Source organism: Panthera onca, chromosome A2, assembly GCF_046562875.1.
Source record: "Panthera onca isolate mPanOnc1 chromosome A2, mPanOnc1 haplotype 2, whole genome shotgun sequence".
Classification (NCBI taxonomy): domain Eukaryota; kingdom Metazoa; phylum Chordata; class Mammalia; order Carnivora; family Felidae; genus Panthera; species Panthera onca.
This window is the reverse complement of record NC_138340.1, coordinates 156,249,238-156,261,911: the sequence shown is the minus strand read 5'-3', so window position 1 is coordinate 156,261,911 and position 12,674 is coordinate 156,249,238. Positions and strand designations below refer to the sequence as shown.

The following is a 12,674-nucleotide window of genomic DNA, read 5'->3' as shown; positions in this document are numbered from 1 at the left end:
AAATTGAGGGGGGCGCCTGGGTGGCTCAGTCGGTTGAGTGGCCGACTTCGGCTCAGGTCACGATCTCGCGGTCCGTGAGTTCGAGCCCCATGTTGGGCTCTGTGCTGATAGCACGGAGCCTGGAGCCTGTTTCGGATTCTGTGTCTCCCTCTCTCTGACCCTCCCCCGTTCATGCTCTGTCTCTCTCTGTCTCAAAAATAAATAAACGTTAAAAAATTTTTTTAAAAAAAAGAAATTGAGCTTAGCACGGACCGTCAGGTTAGCATCAGGGTTATGACACAAGAGCGTACTTTGTAACCTTGTTCTTTTTTGCATTCTTGTTGCCCTGATTGCTTATTTCAGGTTTTTTTTTAGTAATTTAATATATCTTTTTTTCAGGGAGAGGAATTCTTATTTAAAAATTTCCCTTCCTGTTGGCACGGTTAAAGAGCCAGTAAATGGCCTCAGTAACTAGAGGTGTGTTCGCCAAGAAGGTGGCTGGAGCATCTAAACGAAAAGAAAAACAGACTCCGTGAGAGAGAAGATCATAAAGTTGCCTTCAGAGGCCGGTGAGTCTTGCTTCTGCCAATATAAATGTCAACATATTTGCTGGAGCCCAACCAGCCCCTAATTCAGGCCCAAGTGTAGATAGTCCTCCAAGGCCACTAAGCCGTGTGCATGGGAAAGAGGGGTGACAAATACAGATGCACTAAACACAGACACATGCCTCTGGACCTTCATGTGCTTGAAGTGAGGAAAAGAAGTATAGGTACCAACCCACTCTGCCCGGCAAAAGGAACGTGGACATTGCCACACATTGCACGTGGCTCTTTTCACGGACATGACTGAGGAAGGAGACTCCCCACCTCCTCCACATCCACACACTGTGGCATGACCACTGTTGATTGCAAACAAGAATTCATCGATGTTATTGAGGACAGATGTTTTGCACACACAAAGCGCAGACAAGAATATCTATTGAATCTGAGAAGTTTCAACCCAGTTCTCCGGGGACCAACTTCACAGGATGATTGAAGCACAGTATCTCAGGAGTAAAAGGTATCTTACAGGTGTGAGCTCCCACACAATCGTGCAAGGATATCTTCTTCATGTCTGTTCACCCACTTTACAGAAAAAGATCGACATGGCGCTCATGTAGAGAGACACCTCACACTGATCCCGTGTTCTCCTGGCCTCTTCAATAGGGAGCATTCTTCTAGTATCTTCCGCTTGGCGTACTTTGCGCTCTCAGTTAATATCCAGATCTACTCTGCTCCATACCCTTTCCACACCCAGCAGCCACCACAGCCATGACCACCAGTGATACTTGGGATTTCCCACTCTCGTTTTGTCCGGCCCTCTGCCTGATGCTATGGGATCAGTCTTCAACATGTGTCTGCTTTGGCGGCACATATACAAAACAACTAGTCTTCAACGTGATTTTAGGGAGCGCACAAATGACCACTGTTATTTAAAGAGCTATGTTATCAAACAGCATGTGTTCATTTTAATGTGCATTAGATAAAGATTCACCAACACATGAAATATCAACATCTATGCTTGAGAAGAGGCTCAGGAAAAAAGTCTACTTTAAAATCAAAACTTGGGGCGCCTGGGTGGCTCAGTCGGTTAGGCGTCCGACTTCAGCTCAGGTCATGATCTCGCAGTTCGTGGGTTTGAGCCCCGTGTCAGGCTCTGGGCTGACCGCTTGGAGCCTGGAGGCTGCTTTGGATTCTGTGTCTCCCTCTCTCTCTGACCCTCCCCCATTCATGCTCTGTCTCTCTCTGTCTCAAAAATAAATAAACATTAAAAAAATTTTTTAATCAAAACTTAAGTTTTTTAAAGGCATTGTGTGCATGGTTTCCATGCACCACATGTGAGAGTTATTTGGGAATACCTGAAGTCCAGAAACCATCACTCGGCATTTTCCCCACATCCCCACTACTGCTTTAGATGACTGAAGAGTCATCATGCTGCCACTGGATGGGTCCATGTTCCCTTATCTCAGGTGTTTATTTGGGCATTTGCAGTTGAGTCTAGATAACTCCTCTTACCTGGCAACCCTCACACTTCCCCTTCCAGGGAGAAGGGGTCCAAGTGATAAAGCCCAGAATGCACCAGGGAGAGCTCCCTACAGCATAGCAGCACATGAGCCAACTATTGTGGGAACTCTTTGAAGATGATGTGCTTTTCATATGGGCTAAGGTCTCTGGTGAGTTTCAAGGGAAGTTCCAGGGGTGATTCAGAACCACACAACTTCCAACACTTCACCATGGAGGTATCAGAAAGGAAGATAATTGGATGGGTTGAGAAGGCTCTCCCTTTTTCACTCTGGGCCTGGCCCTTCTCTTACTCCTTAATTTCCATGATTTTTAGGTATCAGTGAGGGACAGCCCCCTGCTTTATGTGCCATTCATTCAGTAGTTGATTACTGCCTACATTGTCCTAACGTTCAAATCACTTACCCATGGCTATGGCCTTAGAAGCTACTTTGCCCATCTTTTCTCCTTAGATCAGTCATTCCCAGCTGGGGATGATTTTGAACCCAAGGGAACATTTAACAATGTCTGGAGACATTTGGGTTGTCACAACGTGGAGGAGGGGCTAGTGGTACTTGTAACTAAGGCCAGGGGTGCTGATAAATATCCTACAGTGTTCAGGGCAGTTCCCCACAACACAGAATTACCTGGCCCCAAATGTCAGTAGTGCCGGGGTTGAGAAATTCTGCCTTCTAGTGAATCATCTTTATATCAGCACAACTTTGAATGTAAAAGCAACAAACTACTTCACGAGAGACGATCATCTGCTAAAGCAGAAGTACATCCTGGTAGGCCATTCAGATGTGTGGGAGTAGAATCTGGTCCCTGAGATTCACTTATTCTGGATACTTCTGCCATGCTTCATTAATTATGACAACTCCTGCTCCAGGAACCCATTTCTTCAATTTATCTAAGAATTCTCTCTGCTCCCTAGGGTCATCCTTTAATTTGGTGGAGTTCAGGTTGTTCTCCTTAGTTATGTTTATGGCATCACAGTAGAGTTTATGATCCTTGAAATGAGTCTGCTCGAGTTTGAACACTGTGTTAACCACTCAAGAATATAAAACTTTGAGCAAAACATGTAATTTCCCCAAGCTTCACTGTCCCCACATATAAAATGGTAAAAATTATAACAACACCTATAAAGCTGCTGGTAAGGATTGAATGAACTGATGTATAGAAACCCCATCCATCGTGCCTGACGCATAGTAAGCACTCCATCGATTTCAATTGTATTACCATTTGTCAAGATTTCTGTATTATCTTGGTGTCAAGATTGTGATGAACTAAGTGGAGAGGTGTTGTATAGTGGTTAAATGCACAGACTCTGAAGCCAGATTTCCTGGATTGGAATCCTGAGCCTACCGTGTACTTGCTAGGTGATGTTGCTCAAGTCCTCTGTAAATTTTGTGTGCCTCAGTTTCCCCATATGTATAGTGGGGATAGTAACAGGTATCTTCTAGGGTTGTAATGAGAATTTCTAAATTAATATATGCAAAGTTTTTATAGATATAAAATACATAGTAACTTCTAGTAAGTTATTCTTTCATTCTCCTGTTTACCTCGATCATGGTTTCAATTCAGAACACTTTTTTCTTTTCTCAAGGAAACAAGCTTCCCTATTAATAATGAAAATTTAACGTGGCTATACAAAGCCACAGATGCCACAAGAAAAATTATATAACTTTGAAAGAGCCAATATTAATTAAACATCAAGGGGGGTAGTGTTCAAGAGAGTCCTCAGATAAAAGTTCACACTTGAGACAACCAAATACTTAAGATTTTTGTCTGGGAAACGGGACACTTGCAGCCCCATTCTGTGACCTTGCTCCAATGTACTTTTCTATTATGGGGAACAAATTGCACCAGGTGGGTTTATTATTTCCATTTCCATAACTTTCTGGAAAAGTAGACAAAAGCTGATGTTTAAATATGATGCTGATTATCTTCAGTTTGGCATAGAATTGAATTCTAAATTTGGATTTGTAAGTTTCCAGTCAAATCACTTTTCTGGCACCCATGGCCATGGGTGTCAATGACAAACCTGGGGGTATAAATACCTGTGGATGAAAAGCGATCATCACACTTCTCAGTCCAAATCCAGTGAGCAACCATGAAGACCTTCATCTTCCTTGCTCTCCTGGGAGCTGCTGGTGAGTCTCTACGAATAAATGAATGCAGTGGATACATCTACCCCAGGGGATGCCTGAAGCCGCAGATAGTACTGAACCCTGTATATGCTATGTTTTTTTCCAATATGTATGTACCTATGATAAAGTTTAACTTATAAATTAGGTACAGTAAGGGATTAACAATAACTAATAACAAAATAGAACAATTATATAATAATCATATCATACTGTAATAGAAGTTATGTGTCATGCTCTTCTCTCTATCTCTGTCTCTAAATATCTTATTCTACTTGACTCACTCTTCTTGTGATGATGTGAGATGATAAAATGCCTACATGATAAACAGAGTGAAGTGAATGATGTAGGCATAGTGAGATAGTGTTAGGCTAGTAATGAGCTCCTGATGATACATCAGAAAGTAGATCATCTGCTTCCTGACTGCGGTTCACCGAGGGTAACCAAAACCATGGATAAGGGGAAACTACCATAGTACAAATACCTATACATAATTAAACCTCACTTGTTGGGGACAGATTATAGTGAGCAGGAGGAATTAGTGTAGAAAGTATAAAGAGGCAGAAATTGCCCTGAACGTCAAGATAAAATCTATGAAGGAAGAGGGAAAAGGAAAGGATAGTTAACAATAAGGAAATGTTGCATTTTGAATTAATAATCGGGAACAATGACTAGTCTTGGGCTCATTGAAGAGGCTGTGAGGGTCAGAACCAAAGTCTCCTCTATACCGAAAGGATTTTAACAGGCAAAGATACTTTATTTCTCATGAATAAAAGCTATGGGCTGGGTTTTACAATGTCTTTCTTAATGAAATCTCTCTGGTGTAAAATAACATATCATTTAATCATCAAAAGATGTAGAGAAATATCTGTTTCTATTCTTTATACTACCAAATTTCATCAAAAACTTGCTATTAAACTTTCCCGAATTGGATGAGTATAAATTCAATACACCAGTCTCTAAATGTCTTTCCCAAAATTACTTCAAAATATTTGAACAATAGGGTGGATATAATATAATCATAGACTTTGGGAGCCATAGAAATCTTAATAAATCAGTGGGCCAAACTTCACAATGCTGAATAAATTGAAAAATGTTAGAAAGATAATTGGAATAAGGGGAAAGATTGGAGAGGGAAACCAAATATAATGTTCTATGAAATCATTTCATGAAAATTTTATGCAAGAACCAAAAAGAGAAATTTGGGGAACAAAAGTACAAACTCCCAATTCCTTCCAGGCTAGAACATTCTTAGGGGGCTTCTAAAAGCTTCCTTCCCTTTACTTCACGGGAATAAGTATCCTATACCAACCACCATAAATCAATATAAGCATGGTTACTGCAAAGCTTCACTGAACATTTATTTGCATGTCTGCTGAACAAAGTTTTGTATAAAAAGTATTCTTTTTTTAATGTTTATTTATTTATTTTGAGAGAAAGAGAGAGTGAGTGAGTGAGCAGAGGAGGGGCAGGCAAAGAGACAGAGGAAGAGAGAGAATCCCAAGCAGCAGAGCCCGATGCAGGGCTCAGACTTGCAAACCATGAGATCATGACCTGAGCCAAAACCAAGAATCAGATGCTTAACTGACTGAGCCACCCAGGCCCTCCTAAAAAGTATTCTTTACATCCTTAGGTAGTAATGTTCAGGGCATGTAATATATAAGAGTCTCTGATCAAGGTGTGTGTGTGTGTGTGTGTGTGTGTGTGTGTGTGTGTGTGTGTGGTACATATGTTGAAAAACAGTATATTTATCAAATTTAAAGCATAACTTACAAATTAGATACTTATAATGGTGTAAGTAGAGTATGTGTCAAAGGTATTGATAGAGTAATAAGATTTTGGGAAAAACATTATGGGAAAATTATGTTATCACCACGTCCTGATTATGTGTGACAAGAAAACATTATCTTCTTTTTTCTAGCTCACCTACAAAAACTTAGTGGTAAGTAGAAATTCCAAGATGTATCTTTTAACAGATAGTTTCCAACTTTTCCTTGTCAGTTGCTTTCCCCGTTGATGACGATGACAAGATCGTTGGGGGCTACACCTGTCCGAGGAACTCTGTCCCCTACCAGGTGTCCCTGAACTCGGGCTACCACTTCTGTGGCGGCTCCCTCATCAATTCCCTGTGGGTGGTGTCTGCGGCTCACTGCTACAAGTCGTAAGTAACTGATACTCACATATCTGTTCTCCCAGATCAGCTCATCCCCCAGCCCTGCCAAAGCACAATCAGGGTAAACTAGAGAGTTATGCTTGAGGGGTGAGCATTCAGATTCTAGAAGACTTGTCATTCTCCCCAGGCACTGTATGTTGCGTTGAGGGAATTTTACATGGACAGCTAAACTTAGAGTTCCCTGATAGCCTTCCAAATGATGGTACCAGAGACAGAGGAGGGGAACTAGCTAGTGATGAAGTATACCTAGGACTAGCTTAAGAGCATTAATCGATAAATAGTCCCAATCATTATAGCTCAACCAGGAAAAAATGGCATATGGAGGTAAAAACCCAAAAGAAGTTTCCAGTACAATTTTAAAAATAAGTACAACTCATTCTGCCCCCTTAAAATCCTGGCATGTCTCTGATTCCTGCCATGTCTCCCTACAATAACTGATAATCTCAACCAGAGGAGGAATAGCACGTGCTGAATAATATTCATCAATTCCCACCTAACCTGCCATCATTGTATTGGTGCCGTTCAGTCATGGGAACTAAAGGCATCTAGCTATTCTAACAAGATGGCGGGCTGGTAGTGACACCCACTTAAGAGTTACTCTAACCTGGACCGTATCTGGTAGGGCTGCCTTACGTGCACAATTACCTATGTGTGGGAACACTTGAAGGGGATGGTGTTCATGCTTATGCTTATGACTGGGGGGAACTGGGGAAGGGGAAAATCTCAAGTTGGATACTTACAGAACTTTGCATCCTCTAATCCAGCCGAATCCAGGTGCGTCTGGGAGAACACAACATTGCAGTCTCTGAGGGCAGTGAACAATTCATCAATTCGGCCAAGGTCATCCGCCACCCGAGATACAATGCAAACACTATTGATAACGACATCATGCTGATTAAATTGAGCTCACCTGCCACCCTCAACTCTCGAGTGTCTGCTATCTCTCTGCCAAGATCTTGTGCACCTTCTGGTTCCCAGTGCCTCATCTCTGGCTGGGGAAATGTCCAGAGCTTTGGGGGTGAGTGTCACCTGGAACAAAAGCACCAAGTCTGAAAATCCTAGAAGTGAAAGACATGTTGGGGGTCAGTTAGTCTGAACTGTCACTCAAGGCAAGGTTCCCAGAGGATAGTTTGTGGATGTATGGAGTCTTAGGAAGATTCCTTTGCTGGAAAACACAAGAAAAAATGAACTGTGATAAAGATAGATGTTCAGCTGAAGTGTGATTTGTGATGTGCAAAGAAGTAGAAACCGAGGAGGTAAACAGAACAGAGGCTGAGAGATTTGGTACCACCTAAAGTATAGACCTGCTTAAGAGGTAGTCTCCAGATTTGAGATCTGGAGTCACTGATGCCAGCGTCAGAGAGAACAACTTGTTGATTAAAACTGTTCGGAAGACTTTCCAGATAAAAGTTGTTCTTCCAAAATAGAAGTTACTGGCAAAGTAGGGAAGGAGGGAGAGATTGGGAAAGAAATCTCCAAGAATCCTGTGGGTAATATTCTTCCATTTTTACCCTTGCGCCCAACAGAAAATTATCCCGATGTCCTGCAGTGTCTGAAAGCTCCCATACTAACTGACAGTGCTTGCCGTAAAGCCTACCCAGGCCAGATCACCAGCAACATGATCTGTCTGGGCTTCCTGGAAGGCGGAAAGGACTCTTGCCAGGTTAGTTTCTCTGTACTCCTTCTGGCCAAGCCGCAGGCATTTCCACCATATTTTCCCTTTCCTGAAACACAGATTGAGAAGCTGTCTCTGGGATGGATTATAAGGGACAAGGGAGAGATTTGGGATAAATGATAAATTTTCCTTTTGAGATATTAATGGTTAGGGTCAAGGGTAAAAAGATACACAGAAGATGGTGTGCAAACAGCACACCCAGGCGCCCTGCTGAGGAGGTATATTGTACCAGGAAACTTTCTGGAAAAAAAGCAGGGCTAGCTGGGCAGCATTGCACTCACTTGTCCTCACCTCTTCTTGGCCCTGCCTGCCTGCAACTAAGAGAAGAGCAGGAGCTAGGAGGAGGGGGGTGGGGTAGAAAGGATGGGGATGTAGTACAGAGATTGAGGGTTGGATTCCCAGGAAAAGCGAAGATGCTTCCTGGAGAATCAGCAACCTGGGAAAACGGACCCAGGGTAACGGAGAAACAACTTTGAGCCTTTCCCCCAACTTGGTGTGACTGAGAGTTCTTATTGTCTCTTTCCTCTTGTTCAGGGTGACTCTGGTGGCCCTGTGGTCTGCAACAACCAGCTCCAGGGCATTGTCTCCTGGGGTGCCGGCTGCGCTCAAAGAGGCAAACCCGGTGTCTACACCAAGGTCTGCAACTACGTGAGCTGGATTCAGCAGACCATCGCTGCCAACTAAGCACATGGACCTCTCCACACCCTATCCCGTTAGTCAACCTCGCCTTCCACCTATGCCTGAAAACAGTATCTAAATAAAAACATTTTGTCCCACACCACATGTGTCCAAGAACTGTCCTTACTTAATATTTATGAACTTTATCTTCAAACTGACTGCTGAGTAAGAGAGTGGGCACAGAATTGAACAATTACACGAGGATAGAATTGGAAAGGTTACACAGGTATTCATTCAACCTGATCCAAATGAATTTACTGATCATCTATCTGCTAGGCTCTGTGTGGTCCATTGAAGATATAAGCATGGATAAGCTTTGAAGTCACTATTGCCATCACATTTTTGAACAGATGATGATGACATCAGGGTACAGAAAGGGCAAATCAACTGCCCAAAGTCATTCAGCTAGTTCAGAGTCAGGGAGGCTCCAGTGGCCCTTATTCCCAAAGCATTGCTACTGCTGTGACACTATGGTCTCCTTTTTTTTTTTTTTTTTGCTCCAGTCCATCTGAAACTGTGAGGCTAGATAATGGAAACCACCAGATGGAGAATTTGTTTTTTTGTACAAATCACAGATTTCCTGCATTTCCCAAGATTTTACCTACCTATATATTCCAGTTCTCTAAGATCTTTCTTGCTTTCCCACTGGGATTTTATTGCTATTGCAGGCATGATGTCTGCAGGCAATCTGTGCCCATTGCCCATCTTCCACCACCAGACCCCCACATCCCAGCCCAAATAATGTACTATTTTGAACTATAAAAGAAAGAAAGTGAAAACGCAGGTCAGTTTACAGAGCAGATCTATTACACTGAGGTCATAGAAGTCGTGGCTACAGAGTTGGTTTGGAGAACAAGTCCCAACACATGATTCCTGTGCATATCCGGTATGGATCCAGGAGAAGAATATAATGGGATCTAAGCATGGACATCCTGGAGCAGATGGAGGAGGTTTGAAAGGGGAAAATGTTCACAGCCTCAGTAATAAGGTGAAGAAGGGATATTGTCTTAGTCGGTTTAGGCTGTTATACCAAAAATGCCATAGACTGGGTGGCTTAAACCACAAACATTAACTTCTCATAGTTCTGGAGGCTGGGAAGTCCAAGATCAAGGTGCAGTGGGAAACAGTGCAGGCCCACTTCCTGGCTTGTAGACAGGGGCCTTCTCACTGTGTCCTCACCTGGCAGAGAGAGGGCTCTAGTCTCTTCTTATAAGGATGCTAATCCCATCATGGGGTCTCTAGCCTTATGACCATTTAAACCTTGCAAAGGTCCAATCTCCTAATACTGTCCTGTAGTGGGTTAGGTTTGAGTACATAAATTTGTGGGCATGGGGGAGGGGCACAAACATACAGTCCACACCAGGTATTTTGGAAGAGGAAAATATGGGAAGATACATGCCCCATTACCAAATTTCTATTCCTTTGTAATTCTGGATGGCACATTCATAGGAACCAGTCCTGAGCCCTTCATATTGCCTTGTCAATTCCACTGGGATGGAGGCCAAATTCCTTAGCCTTGCATTCAAGGCTCTTAAATATATGGTCATAACTAAGTTGTCCTGTCTTATTTCCATAGTTCTCATTGAACTGCTTTCATGTTTGCATATGGCCTAAATTAATTAATTTCATATACAACTCCTCTATGTTAAAATAGGTAGCTTTAGATCTACCTTAACTAAATATCTCAGGCTTCTCTCCAGAAACAAATGACCTTAAAGATTCTCCTGTTTCCTCTAAAACGTTTTCTATTCCACACCAGCACCACCCACCTCACCACAAGAAGAGGGCAGATTTAGAGACCTGGCAGGTTAAGGGAGCTATACAAAAGATGAGAGATAAGGGAAGGTCCAAAGAAAAGTATGAAAAAAATCCTTTTTCTTGATACTATTCAATATTCCCTTGTCAGCCTATCTTGTCATTTTCTATCAACTGTCTTTTTAAAAAAATCTAACTCTTCATAATTTGTAAATTTATACTAAAATGTAAAATCTGTATGCTCTTTGACCCAGAAACTTCATTTCTAAAACTCTATTCTATTGAAATATCCATACAACCACAAAAACAAAGTATAAATGGGAGTGTAAAATTTAGGACTCATTCCATTGCAAAGAACAGAATAGCCAACTCAAATGGCCTTTAAAGATGTACTAATGGAAGCTTAAAAACTGGGAAGGCTTCAAGGATGCTTTGATTCAGCAATTCAAAAATGTCAAGGACCCTATGATTCCTGTCTCTGTCCTGTGCATTAATGTCAGTTTTATCCTCAGGATAAAACCTTGTGATTGAAATGACCCTCAGAGGCCGACTCTACCTTGTCTATATCGAGGGGGAAAGACAAAGCTACTCCCATCAGACCTAGGAAGTTTCTTTCCCAGATGCCCCTGGCAGACATCATAATGTGTGTCTTTCACTGAATTTGGTCACTGGCACAAACCTGAGTCAATAGTCTAGTGGGATTATGCTGATTAATTTACAATTAGGTTACCCAGCATAACCTCAGAGCAAGGGGTGGACTTTCATTCCGCAATGAACTTGGTACGTGTTTGGTTAACTGAATGGTTATAAGGATGGTTACCAAGAGAAGGAGGAGCGGATGTTAAGAAGGCAGCCACAATCTCCACTAGAGTAATCCAGGGTGCGTATTGATACATTGTCTATGTAATTCTGAAAATCCAGAAACAATCCAAAGATCCATTAATAGAAGATTGATTAAATACATCTGGTATGTCCCTCAGTGGAGACAATGTAACTATTTCATTCATTTATCCAACCACGTACTCAACAAATACTTAATGATGACCTACAATGTCCCCACCCTGTCTTATGCTCTAAAGATACAGCAGAAGAAATAGTCAAAACCCTACCTTCATGGTATATATGTCCTCACTGGGTAAATAGAAAACAAATAAACAGAGACGGTAGACTAGAATGCTGATCAATGCAAATGCTACAGAAAAGCAAACCAGATAAAGGGGTGGATGACTAGAAAGTACACACCTGCTTCTAAAGTACAGTTGACCTTTGAACAATATGAAGGTTGGGGCACCAACACCCTGCAGAGTCAAAAATCCTTGTCTAACTCATGGTTCCCCCAAAACTTAACTACTAATAGACTACTATTGGCCAGAAGCCTTACTGATAACATAAGCAGTTGATTAACACATATTCTGTATGTTATATGCACTATATGTGGTATTCTTACAATAAAGAAAACCAGAGAAAAATGTTAAGAAAATCAGAAGGAAGAGAAAATACATTTGCAGTCCTGTACTGTAAGAAGTCCGCATATAAGTGGATCTGTGCAGTTCAAACCCATGCTGTTCACGGGTCAACTCTATAATCTGAGAAACACATAGAAAGACCTATGAAAGCATCCTATAATTTGAAATAAAAAGCCACTTTGTAGAGTCAGAGGAGACATCTCTCACCAAAATATATTTACTCCAAGTAAATACCTAATTCATAATTCAATAAGATCCAGGAAGACATGGTATCTGTGCAGAAAAATACAGAAATATAAGGAGGTAACAATCTGAGATTAGGAACAACTGCATAGAGACAAAAGTGTTTTTTTTTTTTTCTTGCCATGTCTAATCACAGCAACAGATGAGTTTTCTTTATGTATCACTTGCTCCTGTAAACCCTAAGATGGCTCTCAACTGTCAACCTCATGGTTGTGACCTTTTGGAGCTGTGTAAAATAAAGTGATATCTGCACCTAGAAGCTTAGTTCCTTATGCAAATATTTTTTTCATACAGGATAGCTAGGCTGGGTAGAAGTTTACTTCATACTGGTACACAGCATAATCGACTTGTTAGTTTTCCCATTAGCCAGGAAAGAATTTCAACATATGCTCAAGATGAATTTATCAGAGAATATTTGCTCTAATAAGACAAAGAGAAGCCTCTTTTACCCTACAAACCTTATTTAAATTCATTATTGAAGTCCAAACCATTGTCATCGTTTATCTTTTTTTTTTAATG

The 12,674-nt window shown here is 41.5% G+C and overlaps 1 protein-coding gene across 1 annotated transcript; it reads left to right on the top strand.

The window, feature by feature from the left end:
• Positions 1-3,064: 3,064 nt before the first annotated feature.
• Positions 3,065-9,013, top strand: LOC132679617 (serine protease 1). The gene is made up of 6 exons (XM_060633322.3): positions 3,065-3,226; positions 4,009-4,171; positions 6,167-6,326; positions 7,103-7,356; positions 7,865-8,001; positions 8,548-9,013. Exons 2-6 carry the CDS (start codon positions 4,132-4,134, stop codon positions 8,695-8,697), a joined length of 741 nt encoding a protein of 246 aa, XP_060489305.2. The 5' UTR covers positions 3,065-3,226; positions 4,009-4,131; the 3' UTR covers positions 8,698-9,013.
• The last annotated feature ends 3,661 nt before the right edge of the window (positions 9,014-12,674 follow it).

What these genes read in the sequence shown, in the direction of transcription:
- LOC132679617 (XM_060633322.3), top strand. Translation starts at nt 4,132, where the DNA reads ATGAAGACCTTCATCTTCCTTGCTCTCCTGGGAGCTGCTG. An exon ending in AAATGTCCAGAGCTTTGGGG is followed by an intron (nt 7,357 to 7,864) that starts GTGAGTGTCACC and finishes TGCGCCCAACAG; the next exon opens with AAAATTATCCCGATGTCCTG. An exon ending in GCGGAAAGGACTCTTGCCAG is followed by an intron (nt 8,002 to 8,547) that starts GTTAGTTTCTCT and finishes CCTCTTGTTCAG; the next exon opens with GGTGACTCTGGTGGCCCTGT.